The 21,170-nt window shown below is 40.4% G+C and overlaps 1 protein-coding gene across 1 annotated transcript in view; it reads right to left on the reverse strand.

Moving 5' to 3' along the window:
- Window positions 1–21,170, reverse strand: part of PRKAR2B (protein kinase cAMP-dependent type II regulatory subunit beta) — an 89,056-nt gene that overhangs the window by 47,972 nt on the left and 19,914 nt on the right. The window contains exon 2 of the mRNA XM_064142504.1: window positions 4,437–4,472. Coding sequence (XP_063998574.1) covers window positions 4,437–4,472 — 36 coding nt within the window. The remainder of the gene's footprint in view (window positions 1–4,436; window positions 4,473–21,170) is intronic.

Genomic DNA, 21,170 nt, shown 5'->3' on the forward strand with positions numbered 1-21,170 from the left:
AAGAGGTCTCTTCTGTGTCATGTAAGAATCTCACTTAGGTTGATGGTTGATGCAGCAGGTGTACAAGGTAAGAATCATGGAATAGAATCATAGAATCAACCAGTTGGAAGAGACCTCCAAGATCATCCAGTCCAACCTATCACCCAGCCCTATCCAGTCAACTAGCATCAATTTACTGATGTGTTCTCTCTTTCCTTCAGAAAGGTCCTCACTGGCATCCATGGTGAAGAAGACTGAAAATTTCCACCTTCTCTGCTTCCTTCTGTTCCTTCCACAATAACAGTGTCTCCTTGATTCAAGTTTATTCCAGGTATACCTAAGACAGTTTCTCCTTAGAGGTGCAGTACTAATGTACTCTTCTTGTTGACTATGTTTAAATAATCTTTTTTAGAAGCTGATAAATAAGTGAAGCTATTCATCTTACCCATTTGGTTGACAGAACAATATTTAAAACTCCCTTTATTTCCTTTTCAGAGCATAAAGATGGTAATTTAAAGTTAGATACTGTTTGGAGGACAGGAAATTAAGAAGTTATCTCTGTTGTTAATACAAGGTGCCCCACATATGCCACTGAGCCTATCTACCAGTTCTTCTCACAGGAACCTCAGTTAGGGTCTGTTGATTCTTTCAGAAGCTTAAGTAGATACACAAGTGATGTAAATTAAGAAATAGATAATGGTCTATAAAGTATGATATTACACATTTGTATATAACACTAGTGAATTGGTAAAAATAGCCTCTGTAAACACTACCTATTAAAGTATAAATTTAGGATCATTCTGTAGAAAACCCCTGCCAGCATTTGATGAGATAATTCACCTCTTTCTCTAGCCATCAAGATGCTAAAAAGCAGGAACTCAGTGCTTTTGCTAACATACACAATCACAGACGCTTTAGGTGGACGAAAACTAATGTCATCCACAGCAACAAAGTATCTCTCCATATTCAGAAACTGTACCTCTTGACTGCTTCAGCTTGTTTAGGATCTTTCACTCATTTTTTCACCTCATGAACACACTCAGCTTTTTCTTCCACTTTATGCTGTTATTATCTCCATGCCCTACTTCCTTTCTGTCCAGATCCCTTGATCACCTCAATAAGTGGGCTTTTTTTCCCTCCCATTTTCTTCACCTCAGTCTCACCAGATTTTAAAAGAAAAATTAAAGATTACTTACTTGCAGTTGTCTCATTGTTCATTCTAGTCCTATAAAGTATTTTTTATCTCCTTTTCTTGCTAAACCTTTCTATTGAGGGCTATTATATCTATTATGCTTTGTGCATAACGTGGAACAATGAAGTGCATTATTAACTAACCCATATGTAGCTGTCATCAGTGTAACCACAGAATGTTAGCGGTTTGAAGTGACCTGAAAAGATCATCAAGTCTAACACCCCCTGCCCAAGCAGGATCACCTAGGGCAGGCCACACAGGAATGCATCCACGTGGGTTTTGACAATCTCCAGAGAAGGAGACTCCACAATAGCTCTGGCCAGCTTGTTCCAGTGCTCTATCACCCTGACTGTAAAGAAGTGTCTCGTTGTTTTGAGGTGGAACATCCCGTATTCTATCTTGTACCCATTGTTCACATTGTTCATTCTCCTATCACTTGGGCACAACTAAAAAGAGACTATCATGCTCATCTTGACACCCACCCCTCAGAAGTTCACAGATGCTGATTATGGCAATGCGTGTGGTATATGTGTATTTTACGTATAGAGCCCACATTGCAGATATACACACACGTACGTGAAACGCAGAAGAGATACTAAGCTAGGCAGCTCAATACATTTTAGGAATTTAAATTCATGAACAATTAATTGATCCTAGCTTATCTGAGCCTTTATTCTCTACATACCGTACAGTAATAGAGTCACAGCACATTAACAGAACAGCTGTTAAATAATAAATGTCTTACTATACTGCTTTCAACAGATGTTTCACCTGCTTAGTTTCTAGCTCAGGAAAAATAACTAGATCTTATGCCACCAAGTAAAATACTAGGCATTAGCCAAAGAACAACAGAAATATCAAAACCAAGTTATCCACCATACAGAACTATTATTCTTTGTGAAGAAACGTGTGTTATCTCCTGGCTTCTCACTTCTTCTGGCTGCAAGAGTTCACAAAGCAGCTTTTAGCAGAAAAATCTATGAATCTTTGCTGTGGAGAGTATTCAATGTTTTGCCTCAGGTGATGTCAATAGTTCAGCTCTTTCTCCATCCCACCACTGCCTAAAGACAGCTACTAACTCTGTCACATGTAGTTATTTGGAAGCCACTACACAGGTCATTTGGAAACCCAATGAAAATCAACACACCAAAACTTCCTGTATTTCTATTTTCCTCAAATCAGTACACCCTCAGGCAGCACAATGTCTAGGTTAATGTAAGGAAGTAGACACAATCTATAGGCAGAGGTACGACAAAGGCAAAGATCCCAAAATCAGTCTTAGAATCATTTTGCAGTATCACTAGAGCAGATGCAACATGAAACCACATATTACAGCTAATTCTTTGAATATTCATTATTAACTTGGTGTAATGCTCATCAGAAATAAATCTTCAAACCACTCAAGAGTCAACAATCTGTCACATTCAAAATTTTAAAATAGCTCTTAGTTAAATATCCTTTCATTAAAGATTTGAATCTTTGTTTAGTTTGGTCATCCTCTTATCTCCTTAGGAAACCTAAGAATCAATTTTGAGTATAAAATACTATTAAGCTGCCAAGCTTAAGAAATTAGCTACTATCTGGCTTTTCCAATTGCAAGGTATCTTCACTACATTAATGTATCCAAACAGTTATTCAATTTTTTAAAAGCATCTAAAAATCTGGTCAGATTGCAAAAATCCCTATGAGAAGCTTGCATGATCAGCATACTCTATTTCATATATTTAATTTTATACTTTACCAATGAAGTTTCTTAAATGTACCTCTCCAGTAGTCATTTTGTATTTAAGAAGAAAAGTAAGAACTACCACTCTTCATGGGCTTTCTTGTTCGAAAAATAATTATTTTGACTTCTAAAGCTGCCAGAAACTTTCAAAAAAGAGTACATATAGCAGGTTGCAGTATTACCTTCTTCCAGCTTTAAGTGTATTCACATACATCTGGACCATACCATACAACATGACCCACTAGTCTGAGTAAGATAACTCTGTTTTGTTTTTCCACAAGACCAAAACACATGAAATATTAATTGCCCACAGAAATTATTTCCCCAATTGCTGTGCAGAAATTGTAGGCTTCTAGCATGGTTTTAGTCTCTTTTTAAAGATATATTAAGAATAATGTTTTTTTTTTCCTGAACAAGCATTAGCTTTTCAAACATTCAAACTCTCCTACTGAAATGCAAAAGCTTAGCACACATCTGTTATAAGGACTGCATTCATTAAGTTAGCTATCAATCAATCACGTTGAAACTTTCCTTCAAACATGCAGCGTAATTTGCACATAGCCCTGCTCACTCTTACTGGGTGCTAGTTAACAAATCATTCCCTTCACTTCATGCTATGCTACTTCACGAAGTATTAGGATTACTTAAAACATGAGAATACTTGGAATTTGTTACATTTTCTTGCTTTGTGATGCATATGCTATGCACCAATCCTACAAATGCAAACCTCCAGTTTTCTATACAGCTCCTTTGTAGTTCTGATAATCTCTGCTAAGATCTTTATATTGAAAAGGAACTATCTGACTGAGGTTGTAACTAGCAGAATTAGAAGTCTGGATAGACTTTTTGCACTATGGAATACAAACTTAATTACAAATACTAAAAATTATCTGCAGTTGAAAATGAATGTATGGTATAGATTTTAAACTTAGCATATTAAGCTGACTAGGAAGAGCTCATATGTCCTGCCTTGCTGACTCCAATTCAGTAGAGTCTCATTACATTTAGTGATGGCTTTTATATCCCACTTTCAGATTCACAGTATTTGAAACAAATAAGACTTAGATTCTGGGCCTCATGCTTCAGGCAAACAAGACCCCAAAAATGAAGCCTGAGGGCTATAGTGATACAGCAGAACAATAAGGAGAGACCAAGAACATTGATTTTTAATGTTATGCAATTTGGAGAGATCTGTTATATGTAATGGAATAACATAGAGAGTCCCCCAAGCCAGCATGAACCAGCCAGTAGGTGTGCTTCTAGCCCAACACACCAACAGCAGGACTAAAATTATTTACATCACAGGAAAAACAAAGAGCTGTTTTTCATAGCAAAAAGAAGGCTTCATTCAAGTTCTGTGACCTGAAACCTTGGTTACATTTTTCAGTAAACCAGCTAACAAATTTGAGGTTAACTCAAATCAGACAGCTTTACAGAAATCTGAGTAACACTGTGTTGGCTTTTACAAGACAGTCACCATCAGCATCACATGCCAATTACTATGCAGACCAATAAAACATGCAACTTTATGCAACTTACCTGATGCTCGTCTGGTAAATCGGTTTATCGCTGGAGCTGAAAGAGAACATGACATTTCATTTAGATCATTTTGGTAATAATCTAACACACTGTAAATATAACCAGGTCATACTTTGTTCAAAGTGTGGTAACTTCAAAAATTCTTTAACTGCTATTTTTGTGTCTTTACAGAAATCCATGCTGACTTCACAGACACTTAAACTCTAAAGCAGCTTTGCAAGAGACACGGTAGATAGTAACCAGTAACCTTTCAAGACTATTTTCATCTTCTTAAGATTTACTTAATTGCTGTTTACAACTGTCTGTGAAACATTTAGATCTGCTCTGCATTTCAATTATATTTACTGAGCACAGAATCTGGTATCTTGCAAACAAGGATGCAAGCACAGAATAAAAGAAATAATAGTAAAAAAAGGTATTTTACATTACAAAATACACCTATTAGCAACCTGGCACTGAAGATAATCATGGAATCATGAAATGTACTCCAGAGGTCATCTAGTCCAACCCACACCTGCAGTAAGCAGGGACATCCTCAACTAGATCAGGTTGCCCAGAGACACATCAAGGCTGACCTTGAATGTCTCCAAGGATGGGGCCTCCAGTACCTCCCAGTACAGTGTTCCACCACCTCTTCTGCCTAATGTCCAATCTAAATTTGCCCTCCTCTAGTTTAAAACCATTGCCTCTTATCCTATATGTCTTTTTACAAAGTCCTTCCCCAGATTTCTTGTAGGTCCACTTCAGGTATTGGAAGGCCATGAGCCTTCTCCAGGCTGAACAAGACCAAGTCCTTCAGACTGTATTCACAGGAGAGGTGCTCCAGCCCTCTGATCATTTTTGTGGCCCTCCTCTGGACCTCCTCTATCAGGTCTATGTCTTTCTTGTGCGGAAAGCTCCAGATGTGAACAGAGCAAAGTAGCAGAATCACTCCTCTTAAATTTGCTTGCCACTCTTCTTTTGATGCAGCCCAGGATGTAACTAGCCTTTTGGGTTGCAAATGCACATCGATGGCTCATGTCCAGCTTTTCATCCACCAGTACCTTTAAGTCCTTTTCTGCAGGGCTGCTATCACATCCTCTCCCAGCTTGTACTGATAATGAAGATTGTATTGACTCACTTGGCCTTGTTGAACCTCATGAGGTTTACTCGGGTCCACTTCTCCAGCCTATCTAGATCCCTCTAGATGATCTCTCACCTCTCTGGTGACCATACCACTCAGCTTTATGTCATGTGCAAACTTGCTAAGGGTGCACTCAATGCCACTGCCTGTGTCATTGATGAAGACGCTGAACAGCACTGGTCCCATTATGAGGCCCACCTCCATCTGGGCATCAAGCCATTGACTGCTACTCTTTGAATCCAACTACCCAGCCAGTTCCTTATCCACTGAACAGTCCACCCACTGCACTCATATCCCTCCAACATAGAAAGAAGGATGTTGTGGGAAACCATGTCAAAGGCCATTGCCCTTCCCTTGTGCACTGATGTAGTCACCCCATTGTAGAAAGTCACTGGATCAGTCAGGCAAGACTTGCCCTTAGTAAAGTCATGCTACTTGTCTCATATCACCTCCCTGTCCTCTATGTGCCCTATCAGAGTTTCTAGAGAATAGGCTCCATGATCCTAGAGAGGAAAAGAGTCATTTACAATTCCATCTTAAAGACCACCTTTTGCTTTGAATAACCTTTAAAACTCCTTGGATAAGCCAGTAACAATGCTAGCCCCCACCCAAGCCCCAGTTTTACAGTGCAAATGACTCTTTTATGGTGCCATCTTGGCACATCTCCAACTGTGTGCTGCAAACATTTGCAATCAGACTCCTGTCTTGCTTCCAACTGGGAGAGATCACAAAATGTATCTTAGAGCACACAGTTGTGCCTCTACATCATTTCCAGGTTTACCAGCTTTTTCAAGAGTTATTAGAGAAAAAAAAAGGATAAACAAATGTTATGTTTTGCCTCCCAAATTCAGCCTTCAGTCTAATGAGTGTCAAACACTGGTATTGCGCTCTACTTTCATGTGATACATTAACTGCTGGAATAAATAGTAAGAAGAAAATCTGAATGACCTAATTTCAAATGTGTGCAGAAGCTATATTAAAAATGTATGCCCTTTCAGTGCTTATTAATATTCAACCTAAAAAAAAAAAAAGCTCTTAATGTTTACATGAAATTTAAAAATGAAAAAAAGAGCTTTTTTATCCCACTTAATTTAACATAAGAGTTATGCATCATTTCTTCAACACCTAAGCCAAGATAAAGATAAAACAAATTGCTGAGAAAACTGGAGAGATAGTAACAGCTTGAGATGCAAACTGGCTTTTTGCTTCTTTGGGAAGAAAACACCAGAGCAGAGCTACAATTTCCTGCACCACAGTTGCAGATGGTTTGTGCAAGCACACACAGTAACGACAAGTCCAAGTGGCAAGAAACACACTAAGAAACCCAACTACAGCATTTCAGAGTGCTAGTCATGAGCAAGGAAACCTCTAGTGAATAAACTATCACAAACCCCAAATACATATACATATGAATAAAAGAGTAACATAACAAGAGAATTTATTTTAAAACTTGAATTTTAGTTCCTCTCAACATTTTTTTTTTTAGTAAAAAGAATAAATAAGTTTTAGAATAAATAATTTTTTTATTAGACACCATAGTTTATGCAACTACTGTTTTGTAATATGGGGGAGGGAGGTTTCAGTCTTCAGAACTGTTAATTTTGTTGCTAGGGTTAGAGGCTAAGGACAGTCATCTCAGCTATTACTGTGACACCGGTCACCACCAGACACTGTTACCTCAGCATGTAAATTAGCAGCAGCTGTCAGCAGATGTGCTCATATATATATAAAAATTTAATTGGAATCTGAGATATTTATAACAAGAAAGCATAAAATAGCGACCTGCTCCCACTGAAAATCTTGCCTCAAACTCACAGAAGGTACTTGGGTTTTGCTGTCAATTCTATCCATCATCTGAAGACATGAAGATTTAACTCCTCTAGACAGCTACCTCAGTGCATTTTACCAACACACAAAAATAATATACCATTTAAAAAAGAACAGCTAACACAAAACTAACACAATTTGGAGACCACTTCTCTTTGAAACAAGTTACTGGGACTGTCAAAAAGACCAAGTCCTTTTTCAGCTACTTCCAGTTATATGTTTAAATTCACTCTTCTATTTGCTCACAGTGGATGTTACAAATTATTTCTTGTTAGGAAAAATAAAAAAAATAAAGGAGAAAAAATAGCAAGGATGTCAGAACCTTGATAAGCAACTAATCAGTATTTGAGCAGTAACAAGGCAAAACCCAGACTGGGATTTTCTGAAGGTCATCCAAATATGTTGCAGGGAGATTTAAAAGCAGCACTCACAGTTCTTTGTTATGGAGCAGCTGAACTACTCTCTATCTCTCTTGCAGCAAACTGCAATATACTTTCACTGCCCAGAAAGATGGAAATGTTAATTTACAAGAAGGTATCAGAGAATCATCAGCTCTACAGAAACTTAACTGTTGTTTTCTCTACAAACAGATGGACAGACAACCAGGTCACTATGATGGCATGCAGCATAAGTATAATAAAGTGGGGAAAAGACAGTCTAGTAAGCGTTTTGCTGGAGCCATTAAAAAAAAATCAAATACACAGGGAGATGAAAGTCTTGGCTCAGAAACAAATGGACAGACTGATGGCAGAAATATTCATTGAGGGCTATTATATGCTCCTGCTGGAGCCACAGAACATCAGGAGCAGCAGAAAGGTTTCCAAGGAAGAAGCACTACTTGCTCTGCCTGTTTTAATCATCCTTCCTGGGTATCTGTTTTTAGCCACTGTCCTTACTGAGTTCTGAGGTATATTGACTCAGGTTTGGAATCAGAGGACTATCCTGATTTGCAGTGCTTTGGTGAACATGACACCCAGAGACCACCACACCAGAAACACTCTTTGCACCCAGGTTAGCTGAGGGCAGCTTTCAAATCCTGCTCAAAGGCTGTGAGTTTAAGTCTCAAGCTACACGCACACATAAAAAGGGGTGTTTACATATCCTGCTTCCCATCCTGCTGCTCAAGCCACTTCCCAACACTCCTACTCACCAGCCTCCTCCCAGCTATGCTTACAAGCATCTTCTCAGGACTTCTGGTGCCTGCCTGCAGGTACATAACAAAGCAGCTGACTGCTCCAGGACTGCTCCCTACCAGGAAAAACCCAGGCAGTCTTATTAGAAGGCTATCCCATTCCTGATGACAGCACTTCCAACACTGACAACACACAATATTCCAGTGAGAATAAATCCAAGAAGGCAATAGGCTTGAGGCATGTCATGGGTTAACTTGAATCTGGTGATATTCAATACCATGCTGCCATCATGCCAACTTCAAAATGAAAGTGCTGGCTGGAGCAAAGTATTATGGAGCTTGAAGTTCAGATTGTAACACAAGAGGATTCCTGTTCAGATTACTGCTTTGGGGTTCTGGGTCTTCAGTGTGTTTTTTTTTCCCGCAGGGATGGTAGTGGTACCAGTGTGAGATGGCAGCACTCTTGTTTCAGTTTTCTGTTTTATGCTAGGTTTTGTTGCTTTGCTGTTAGTTTTTTTATTATTGTGGTGGGTTTTTTTCTTTTCCCACCTTTCACTGCACTTTTTCTGCAAATAGGCTAAACAAAGACAATGGTGCATCATGATCATGCTCTCTTATTTTATACTAAACCTTTCTTATCTCAACTATTTATCTCAACACAGAGTTTTTGTGTGTTATTTTTTTCTTCACTTCTGATTTGGGGGGAGTTAGACAGGTTAATATATTTACAGTGTGTTAACCTGTTACATTCCTGGCACTTTCCAGTGTGGGGCAACAAAAAGCAACTGTCTTAACTAAGACAGTTGGCTTTTGGCAGAACACAAAAGGTTTGACATAATGAGAAGCAAGATAACAAGATCATAGAATCATAGAATCAACCAGGTTGGAAGAGACCTCCAAGATCATCCAGTCCAACCTATCACCCAGCCCTATCCATTCAACTAGACCATGGATGATTCAGTTAGGGCTTGATGTTTGTTAAGACAGTTTGATGTAAGGGCTTTTTTATTGTGGTGTGTTCACTGTGTTGATGTATTTGTTTTCCATGAGTGGCTGTGGTTGATGTGCTGGCATTCTGTATGTATTTCTTCTGGTGATGAGGGTTATCTCAGAGGAATGGCTTAGCACTGTGCTGTTACTCTGCTGGCCACTGGCATGCTAGATTCTGTTCACAGTAATAGAGGATTCTCCCAAGACTATCACTGAGAGATCTGCTTTGACACTAGATAATTATGAGTGTTTGAATAAATTCTTAGGACAGTAGCTTCTCCAGTGGTTTCCAATTTTACTGCTGAGCAAGTGCAAAATCTTGACGAGCTGAAAAAATGCTTGGGAAAAAGTCTGTTGCCAGCCTGGAAATTCCTGAGAGACAGAAATCACTGCAGTGTTTTGGGGCCTAGCTCACACCTATCAAGCCCTTCTTATCAGTGTTCAGAGTGCTCAGGAGCAAGAGGAGGTCTCTGGGCCTACAAGCAGACCAGCAGGCACCATGGCTACCGAGACCCCAACAGCAGGCATGGCAGCTGCACCAGAGAAACAGCCTGTGCCAATATCTGCAGATCCTGCACGAGTATACAAGGAAAGCAGCTCCTCCTGCAAAAGATAAGGATGAATCAGGGCCATCAGGTAAACAAGAGAAAGAGCCAGGGCTGCTCACTTGGTTTTTATCTGTGGTTTTGGAAGATGGCCAAGGACAAACAACAGATGAAACAAGCAGAAGGCCTCAGCAATGCAAGGAAAAATCTCTCTTTCTCTGTCCAGGCCTGTGTTTCAGCTGCAAAGGAACTGTCCCAGGACATCCATCAGCTCAAGAAGAACATGTTCTACTCCCCATATGTACAGTCTTGAGTTTCACAAGGAGCAGATGCTCCTCTGTCTGAGGAGAGAATCTGAGAGGTTGTCATGGAAGGCCAAAATAGGCCTAAACATGCCCTGTCTTGTCCAGACATGTTTCCCTGTTCCCCCTCTCTCTTGTTGTTGGGGGAAGCAAGGGCAGGAAAGGAAGACAAAGGCCTGGTGTCACCATGTCTCTTCTCTCTTGTAGACAGCGTACCCACATGTGTTTATACACTTGTGTTCTGCCCTAAAAGGGTAAAAGTAATCCCTGACTTTACCTAATATGGTCAAGTTTGGCAAACTGCCATTCTGATTGGCTAATCTGTGGCCAAGGACCCATTAGTCTCATACTGCAATGATAAAAAGACATAAGCAGGTAAAGACAAAGGGGCTTCTGCCTCATTGCTCTCTGCCATTGCATCCTGCCATGCTCTGCCTGCTATATAATAACAAGCTTTGATATTTTGGGTTTGTTTACCTGGAATCTTGCCATGCTTCAAGTTAACCAAGGATTAGGCATTAAGTGCCTGACAACATGGCAAGAAGTGCCACCAACATTATGTCCATCTGCACATCTGCAAGACATCCTGCCTGCACCTCTGCAAACTTCTGTGCCAAGTCTGGAGTTAAAGAGGCACCAGGATCAGGTCAGAGATCGTCTGCGTCTCTCTCAGCACCCTGTTGCAGCCTGGGAAGATCTAGAAGGCTATTAAAACACTGACAGAACTCCCTTCAAGTGTTTGGATGTTGTCTGGAAACTGTAGTTAGCCCTGAGAGACCAGAGATAATATTTTGAGTAAATATTCAGAAGCCTCTTTGCAAAACTCTGTAAAACTCTAACTCAATCCAAGTGCCTTCTGCATTAAACAGAAAGAAACCTCTCGAGCCCCTCTAGTGGACAAGCAGTATAGTCGACCACAAGAACCTCTCTTCCAGTTCTAATAGTTTAATGTTTATTATATTATTGCTAGTTATTTCTTAGGTATCACAGTATCACCAAGGTTGGAAGAGACCTCACAGATCATCAAGTCCAACCCTTTACCACAGAGCTCAAGGCTAGACCATGGCACCAAGTGCCACGTCCAATCCTGCCTTGAACAGCCCCAGGGACGGCGACTCCACCACCTCCCTGGGCAGCCCATTCCAGTGTCCAATGACTCTCTCAGTGAAGAACTTTCTCCTCACCTCCAGCCTAAATTTCCCCTGGTGCAGCCTGAGGCTGTGTCCTCTTGTCCTGGTGCTGGCCACCTGAGAGAAGAGAGCAACCTCCTCCTGGCCACAACCACCCTTCAGGTAGTTGTAGACAGCAATAAGGTCACCCCTGAGCCTCCTCTTCTCCAGGCTAACCAATCCCAGCTCCCTCAGCCTCTCCTCATAAGGCTGTGCTCAAGGCCTCTCACCAGCCTCGTCGCCCTTCTCTGGACACGCTCAAGCATCTCAATGTCCCTCCTAAACTGGGGGGCCCAGAACTGAACACAGTACTCAAGGTGTGACGTTCTAGACCCTCTGCTTTTTCCTCTGTGTAATGTTTTTTTCATGGCTGTACAAAGAACCTGATTGAAATAGGTAACAGGGTGAGATTAAATATATTAATATTAAAAAAATAGATTATATGAGTTTTAAAAATGAACCCCACACATACTACCACTACAGAGGTACACAACATGGTGGACCCTGCGGTTTTACTTGCATGCCCATGGGGAGCACAGGGGGTAGTGGGATGGAAAACCCAGTTCAGTCCTTGCTGCATGAGTATGTGAATTATAAGGGAACTCTCCCCCAGTGAATGCTGTCTCAGTTTCCAATGGGAAGTCACCCACAGAGCAGATAAGCTGATACTGCTTCCCATCCTCCTGAAGGGACTTCCAAAGCATCTTTGCAACATGCAAGTGATAGCAGTCAGAATTAGAGGGACCTTGCCTCCAAAGAGATGGAGGACAAGGATAACTGGGCTTATTGGACTGTACAGAACCAATGCCTTGGCAAGTTGAAGGGATGGAACCCATCCATATTTATCATGTGATGACATCTCCACACTCAGATGTGTTGGAAGCTGATCACCAGAATGCAAGCTTTCACTTGGAGGGGTGGAAGGAGTCACTGAAATCAACTGCTCCAGGGGTGGAAACACAGCCTGACCGTTTGAACTGATCCAGACTGCACTGGAACAGAGTGGAGCTCCTGAATACCTGCAGTGAGAAGTCTTCTGTGTCCTGCAAAGTGATCACATTTTGAGTGAGAATGGATAGTGAATGATGTATGTTGTCTACTGTTTGATGTCAATTGCTGCTGGGCATGACACAGATAGTAAGAATAAGGAATGGAGAATATTATGGATTAAATTGAGTCTGGTTATATTCAATACCATGCTGCCATCATGCCAGCTTCAAAATGAAAGTGCTGGCTGGAGCAAAGTATTATGGGGCTTGAAGTTCAGATTGTAACACAAGAGGCTTCCTGTTCCAATTGCTGCTTTTGGGTTCTGGGTTTTGGGTGTTGGGATTTTTTTCTGCAGGGAATGTGACAATATGGAAGGGAGTTGGGTAGCACACTGGGTTTGGTTTTCTGGTTATGCTGGGTTTATCTGGTTTGGTTTGTTTCCTTCATTTCACTACACCTTTTCTGCAAGCAGGCTAAGCTAAGGGAATTATGCATCATGATTATATTCTTCTATATTAAACTCTTTTTATCTCAACTCTTTATCTCAACATGGAGTTTTTGTGTGTTACTTTTTCCCTGTTAGGGTGAAACAGGCAGCTTAACCTGTTTAGAGTGTGTTAACCTGTTACATGCCTGCACACCTATTGAAGTTTACAGCTTAAAGGTTACAGTGACATTGTGCTGAGGATTGGTTGTTCAGAACGATTCAATGAAATAATTTGCTAGAAAGAATACTGCTTACAGTAGCATACAGCTACACACCCATCACCACCCCCTCAGACTCCCGCAGATTGTAAAAAAAGGAACAGAAAACATGGACTGCAAAACCATCCTCTAGGTGGTTAACTTGTTCTGATAACTTGAGCTGTCCCTTTTTTCAGACTACAAATTTCAGTGTTTAAAGTTAAGTTTGCTTCAGAAACTGTCAGAGATTTCTGTGCATTAACATCACCTGGAGTAAGAACCTAAACACACTGTAGACATTAGACATGCAACATCCCTAACAAATCAGGGACTGTCAGCCTGGGATTTAACAAAAGGCTGAGCTTACCAAAGGCTGTTAAGGACAGACTCAAACACTCTCTGACAGACAGACCTGTAAACTGGTACCTTCTGCAGGTCTGCAAGCCAGGGCAAATACACAACCCTGGGCCATGCTGCATAGTGCATGAAACTCCCGGTGTGCCCAAGCCAGGGTGAGTTCACCCAGTTACTGTGGTGGGTAACACAAGCCCTACTTCCAATAAGACGCTGCAGTTTCTTCATAAAGCCATCACTCTATGGGTAAACCTCCTTAAAAACACAAAATAAACTGAAAAACATAATTTCAAGCATTACATATCTAAAGCCCTCAAATTTAGCAGCCCATAGCAAAATAACCCCAAATCCCAGCTCTATTTACAGAGCAGGAATACCATTAATGTATCATAAAAGACAGACACAAACAAATAGTTACACCACAATGTGTCATCCTTGCGTGGAAGATGTAAATGCTCCAAGTATGGTTATGAAACAAAAATCATAGCCAAATCATACCTTTTTTTTCCTATCCAATGGAGAGCAAAGTAAGGTTAAAACAGTCAAGTACCTCACTGAGGTCAGTGGGAAAAACATAGGCCAAATTTCAACAAGAGACTAAGAACCTGCTCTCAGTACACGATGTTATTTACACAGTGTAACCAGTGATCTCAGAAGAGTTATTTCCAGATTAGATATGGGTTTTCATCACATATCTCAAAATCCCAGGCCAAGTTTCAATCAATGACTATCATGAGCACTATGGGTTCCACCATTTCAGTTCCAAGCTTACTTATTTCCTCAGAGGTCCAGCAGCGTTCAGAAGTACTTTGAATAATGTCTATTGTAATTGTATTTCCATATTATGAAAATCAACATTTACTTGTCTTCTTTCATAAAGATTAACTAGAATGAACTAATCAGAACAAAAGAAATCTACATGAATGCCTCTCTAAAATATGCTTTAGTCAGACTTACAATTCTATGTCCCAAACAGATGAAGTACAGTTAACTCCCCATTATCCAGGACAATGATAGACAGAGACATCTTGGATAATAATTTGTAATAATTGTAATAATTTGGAACCCTTCTAATTTCCTTTCATCACAGAAGGAACATTCACTTTAGTTCAGAACTATTCCAGATAGAATGATTAAGTCTCAACCTTGGAATACTGTGAAAGACATAAGATAATACAACTATGTTAATGTACCAGTACTAAGAATTCAATAAAATCTGAAGGCAAGGAAGTTAGGATGAGCACTGCTACCACCACTACCTTGTGTTTTCTCACCCATGGCAGTCACCCACAGCCAGTCTCAGCAGGAGCAAACTTGCCTCTTCAGCACTGCTGTAGAATCATCACGTCTAAAACTCAGCCCAGGCTAAAAAAAACATCCCTCCCTAAACAAACTCCAGACAGATGCCTCTGTGCACCAAGTTCTGCAGGCATATCATGGAGGTACTCAAGTTGTCCCCACATAGGGGCAGCTATGGGACAGCACTGCAGCTGGCTCTAAAAGTATTTCATCTGTCATTGTGCAACACTACCAGCACAGGTGGCAATGGTGTAGAATATCCACCACAGGTAATTTAGCAGTGAAGAATTAACAGCTGGTGGCATATACAGTCAGTATCCTATCCAAGGTTAAACGAAGATCCATAGTCTTTTCCTCTTAGAGTCTACAAATATTGAATAGTACTCAAATACAGATTTAGGAAGATTATAAAATCAATCTGTCAAATGAAATTATGTGAATTATACAATGAAATCGTACAATATAGATCTCTCTGCTCCTTAAAGAGTTTGCTACAGTTGTAATAACTTCAGAAATGGCCTGCTTTACTCCAAAGAGCTGCTCTTCTTTCTGGTTATCAGACTCTGGGTAATAAATTCACTGACAGTTTCAAGAAATGACTGACGAGGGAGTTGTCAGTTGTCAGCAGTGGGCAATGGAATTAAATCCAGCTGGTGCCTGGTCACAAGTAGTGTTCCTCAGGGCTCAGCGTTGGGACCAGTTCTGTTTAACATCTTTAATTATGTCTTCATCAAGATCATCAATATGAGTGTGTCATCAGTAAGTTCACAGATGACATCAAGTTAGGTGGCAGTGTTGATCTGCATGAGAGTAAGGGAGGTTCTAGAGAGGGACTTGGACAGATTGGATCAATGGCCCAATGTTAATAAGATGAGCTTCAACAAGGCCAAATGCCGGGTCTTGCACTTGGGTCACAACAACCACAAGCATTGCTACAGGCTTGGGTGAGTGTGGCTGGAAAGCTGTTTGGCAGAAAGGGACCTGAGGGTTCTGACCAACAAGCAGCTGAATAGGAGCCAGCATGTGCCCAAGTGTCCAAGAAAGCCAATGGCATCCTGGCTTGTATTAGAAACGCTTTGTCCAGCAGGAGTAGGAAGGTGATCATCCTCTTCTACAAGAGAGTATCATGTTCAGTTTTGGGTACCTTAATATATGAGATCAAGGTGCTGGAGCAAGGGCAGGAAGGCAATAAAGCTGGTGAAAGGCCTGGAGAATAAATCTTACGAGGAGCAACTGAAGGAGCTGGGACTGTTTAGCTCCAAAAAGAGGAAGTTGAAGGTAAACTTCATTGCTCTCTACAACTACCTGAAAGGACATTGTGGAGAAGTTGGTGCTGGTCCCTTCTCACAGGTAATAGGCAATAGAACAAGAGGGAACGGTCTCAGGTAGCAACAGGGTAGGTTTAGACTGGACATTACAAACAATTTTTTCATAGAGTGGTTAAGCATTGGAGTGGGTTGCTCAGGGAGGTGGTAGAGTCACCAACCCTGGATGTGTTTAAAGGCTGTTTAAAAGTGGTGCTTGTGGGTAAACTTTGTTTTAGACACGAACTTTGTAGAGTAGGGTTATCAGTTGTACTTGATGATCCCGAGGGTCTTTTCCAACCTGAATGTTTCTGTGATTCTGGGTTAATGCACTCTCCCCCATCCCTTCCTGTCATGGTAGGCCTGATAGATCCAAAATAGGCTAATACATATACTAGCTTGCCCAGGCATGTTTTTTCTCCTGTAGTAAACAAGGTACAGACACTTAGCTTGTGCCTGCCTTGTGCAAGGCCTGTACTTTTCCCAGCTTCGGATAAAGCGAGCCTATGGCTTTGCCCAATATGGTCAGGCTTGGCTAACTGCCATTCTGATTGGCTATTCTGTGTCCAAAGGGCAATTAATCTCAGCCCACATAGATAAGAGATACGCAGGTAAACAGTGTGCTCTGCCGTTGTCTGCTGCCGCTGCTTACTGCCTTATTGTTTGCTGGTAACACTGTCACAAGTTTACCAGGAACAGACTCTAAATGTCTCCACGCAACTGGCCTGCACAGCCAGTGTGACATTGTGCTGAAGCTGCACATCACAAGACATCCTGCCTGCACCTGAAAGTCTCCTGCTAAGATGGGAAGTCCTGGAGATACACAGATCATCCAGAGGAGCCAGGAGATTGTCTGCCTCCCTTGCCTGGAAGCCTGGGAAGAATCAAGTCTCAGAGGCCAACAAGACAGAGTTCCACATGCTTTGGGTACTGTCTGATTTATACAGAGTTTCCTGAAAGTGTTTGGGTCCTCCATAGATCATTGAGTCCTACAGTGCTGCCAGAGGAGGACCATAGAATCTAGCTCAGGCTGCACAGGAATGCATCCCGATGGGTCTTGAAAGTCTCCAGAGGAGACTTCACAACCTCTCTGGGGAACCTGTTCCAGTGCCTTGTTACTCTGACAGTAAAGAAGTTCTTCCTTATGTTGAGGTGGAGCTTCCTGTGCTGGTTTATACCCACTACCCCTTGCCCTATCACAGGGCACAACTGAGAAGAGTTTGTCCCCTCCCTCTTGACACCCAGCCCTCATATATTGATGAACATTGGTTAGATGGTCTCCTTACCAGGCCACGTCCCCCAGCCTCTTGTCATAGGGCAGGTGCTCCAGCCCCTTCTAAGCCCTCTGTTAGACTCTTTCAAGTTGCTCCCTGTTAATCTTAAACCAGGGAGCCCAAAACTGAATGCAATATTCCAGATGAGGTCCCACCAGGGCAGAGTAGAGGGGAAGGAGCATAGTTCCATCTTCATGTAATTCAGTAACGCCCACTCAGCCAGTACCGCTCAGAGTAGTGTAGGGATATATATGACATGTCTCAAACCATTGCACTAATGAACAGCCCTAATAAGACAGAAACACTTATTTAGAAAGCTATGCTCTATTTCTGGAAACTGAACTGCAGCAGTAATATTTTCATTCTGAAGTATATATTTTAGTATTTCCCTCACCAAGTGGTCAAACTGAAAAAGTATTTTTTTATTAAAAGCAGAAGTCAGGAACAGCACATAGGTTGGGGCTTTATAGCAGGAGAAAGAATAAAATCATGGCCACACAGGTGCACACTAAGTAATCTGAAAGGTTAGACAGCAACACTGCTGCCAAATTTCCCAATAAGCAAATCACAGCATCTCAGAAGAATATGAAGTCCACTCCAAAACACTGATTTTCCTCGTCAGAGGGAAAACCCATAGCTCTGCAAAGAGAGAAGCACACAGATGGATCTGGTTCCATCCCAAAAAGGGTGTGTTGCTGGAAAGCATCACAAGCACATGAAATAAATTCATGCTTTCGGGAAGAGCTGTAGACAGAGACTGAGAAAACCTAGCTGAGGAAGAAATGATGTTACTATGGTAGCATTTACATGCTATTGAGAGAAAAAGTGAGAGAGAATCATTTGGGTGTTGCAAGAAAAGTAGATGCTGGTGACAGAAACAGCTGTATTAGATGGGGTGCCTCCAGATTTTTTAATTTTGATTCCAAATCTCATCTACAGATTTAAAAACTATCTGTACCACAACAAATATGTACATTCCTGCCTCTGAAGACATCAATACATCTGTAGAAGAATAAAAATACACATAAACCAGAATATCCTGTTATCTCCATTTTTATAATATGCAACATAATAAACAATATTTACAAGAGGTTGTAATCCTAAAATGCAGTTAGACAAAACCAAATTTTTGAGATTTTTATTGGCTCCAAGGATTGTTTCTTTTTATTTTTTCAGTCTGGAAAATGAGCTTCATTTTACTGCAGACCCGTGAACTCTCAAGAGAGCTGGGACAGCCTTACAGTCCCAATAATTTAAAAATTAGACCAGATAATTGCCTTGTGCTCCTTTAGCTCCGGAGCCCACATTTCCATAATTATGTGCCAGTACACTAGAACTACACAGAAAGCTGCTTTCCCTTACACATTTTATTCCACATTCTAACACACCTCCCAAATAATGCACACAAATTGCTACTTCAAATAAAAACCAAACATCAAACTCTTCTACTTTGCCTCTCTCTGGTCACTACTAAGTAATAAGGCACAAATTAATTCTTCAGAGTCCAAAAAAACTTGACAATTCAGTCAAATTTTTGGCAAATAAACTTCTTGGCTATCAAGATGCCACCACATAAGAGTAAAATAAAAACACTGAGTACTGTTTTGCTGAAGATTAAAATTACGTGCATTTGAACATGTCATTATGGTTATCAGGAAAACAGCAATGTATTAAAAGGAGTCCTTGAAAGCAATAAACAGAGAATCTAAAGTCATCATTTCAAAATTTTTACATTATTTGCAGGTTATAATTAGTGTTGATATTAAATATATTTGTTTTTAAATGCTACCATAGCACAGCACACTTTCATGGTTGAGTTTTGACATGTACATACAGCCAGTCAATATGCCATAAATTGTCTGCTGATTTAACCTGTCATAGCACAAAACTTGAGAGAGGCATATAGAAATCTTACCCAATTTCCCCGTTAGGAGATTTTAGATCCTATGAATACTGCACATAAGTACTGACATCAAAAATAAAACAGATTAAGTGTCCGTTTGATGTGTTACACCAATGACCAGCTGCAGTGGAAAGGGCTGTTACAGCCCATTAATGGGAATGAAATGCTCCTCTTGGAGACCATATTTACATTTCCCACCTAAGCATCTCCTTCTAGATTTGGGCACTTCTAAAAAATGCTTAAATAACTTATTTCATAGTGTCACATGTGAGAACAAAAAAAGCATCAAGCAAAGACACTGCTGTATTGGATTTTTCTCCCTTAAATGTGCACTGTTACATAGTGCTACATGCCACACATTGCATGCTTGCCCACTTCAACAGAAATTCATCTCCCTCATTGCTTGTGACCAGAATGCTTAGTCATTTTCTCATTAAAATGAATCAAGTCATCTAGATAAGAGGGAGAAAAAAACTACTAAAAAAGATCACTCACATGAATTCTTTCTAATTATACCAGTTATACCACAGGCAGCAACAAATTAATCTGTTTGAGCTGCCCTCAACTCCAGGTTACTCAGTAAATATGATAAAAGCTAATAACATGTATATGATTAGATTTCTATGCAATAGTTTACATATTACTTTGAAAGGATAAAGGGAATATGAAATTGAGCCCAAAAACATCAACAAAATGTAGGTATTGAGGAGGGCCTTTCCACAAAGCCAAAACCCAAGACCAGAGACATTGCTTTAATTTGGTCATTACCTATCAATCCCATTTTTCTTTCACCCTCTGTTTTGCACAATTTACCAAACTGCCTATTTCTGCCTAGGAGAGTGGGTTGGTGTTTTTCAGTTCATTACTTTAACATGATTACTATGCCCGAACATCACTTGTGGTAACATCCTTCTTTTCTAAGCAATTTATTACTATTCTAAGGGTTATTCTGCTATAGCCATAGCATAGCTTACAATTACTCTAAACCACATCTGATACAAAATGTCAGCAATGCTTTTATCTACTTACCATCTGGAAATGGTTTCTTTCCACTTGAAATTTCTTAAGCTATTTTAAGAATATTATGGTTATTTGCTTTCTAACACCGCAGTGTAGGCGTTCAGATCCAATTTCATGTTCTCTTTTGCTTTCTAATTTTGCTGCCTGAAGCATATTTACTAATGCATGCATGTTCCCTATCAGAACAGGAGGGAAAAATGGTCATTCTGCCAAAGCTGTGCCAGCAATGCACAAATCAGTTGAGAGGTGTCACTCATTTTTAAAACTATAAAATCAACATTTTATATGATGTTAGGCTTCAGGATCACCACCTCATAAAACAAAGAATAATTTGCACCTGTCTTTGAGTCCAAATTTCTGTCAAGTCACAAACTAGACCACTTAAAATTTTACAAGAATGACCTGGTCTCTTGATTCTCCTCAATTCCTGATAGCCAACAGTTTCCCATAACCATTACACAACAGTGCTCTGGGCTCTTTCTGTTTTTTTTTTTTTTAAAGCAAATTTTTGGTCTACATCTTTTGTCTCTTGACAGTACCTGCAAGACAATTTTATTACAAAGGAGTAACTTTGAAACTTCACTGATGGTAGTGGGTTGGAGAAGATGTCATGGCTGTCAGTATTCTTCTCCAAGGGAGTACACCTTTGTGTAGAGTTTGTAATTATCTCATCTATTTTATATGGTTTAACAACTGTGAACATAACTGCTTTTTCCCATACACATTCATACTACCCATGTCTGATGCAAAGCCTCAAACCTTTTAAGACTCAGGACTTCCTACTATTATTCATGATTTTGCCACTTTGCCACTAGGCT

This window comes from Pogoniulus pusillus, chromosome 4 (genome assembly GCF_015220805.1).
Source record: "Pogoniulus pusillus isolate bPogPus1 chromosome 4, bPogPus1.pri, whole genome shotgun sequence".
Taxonomy (NCBI): Eukaryota; Metazoa; Chordata; class Aves; order Piciformes; family Lybiidae; genus Pogoniulus; species Pogoniulus pusillus.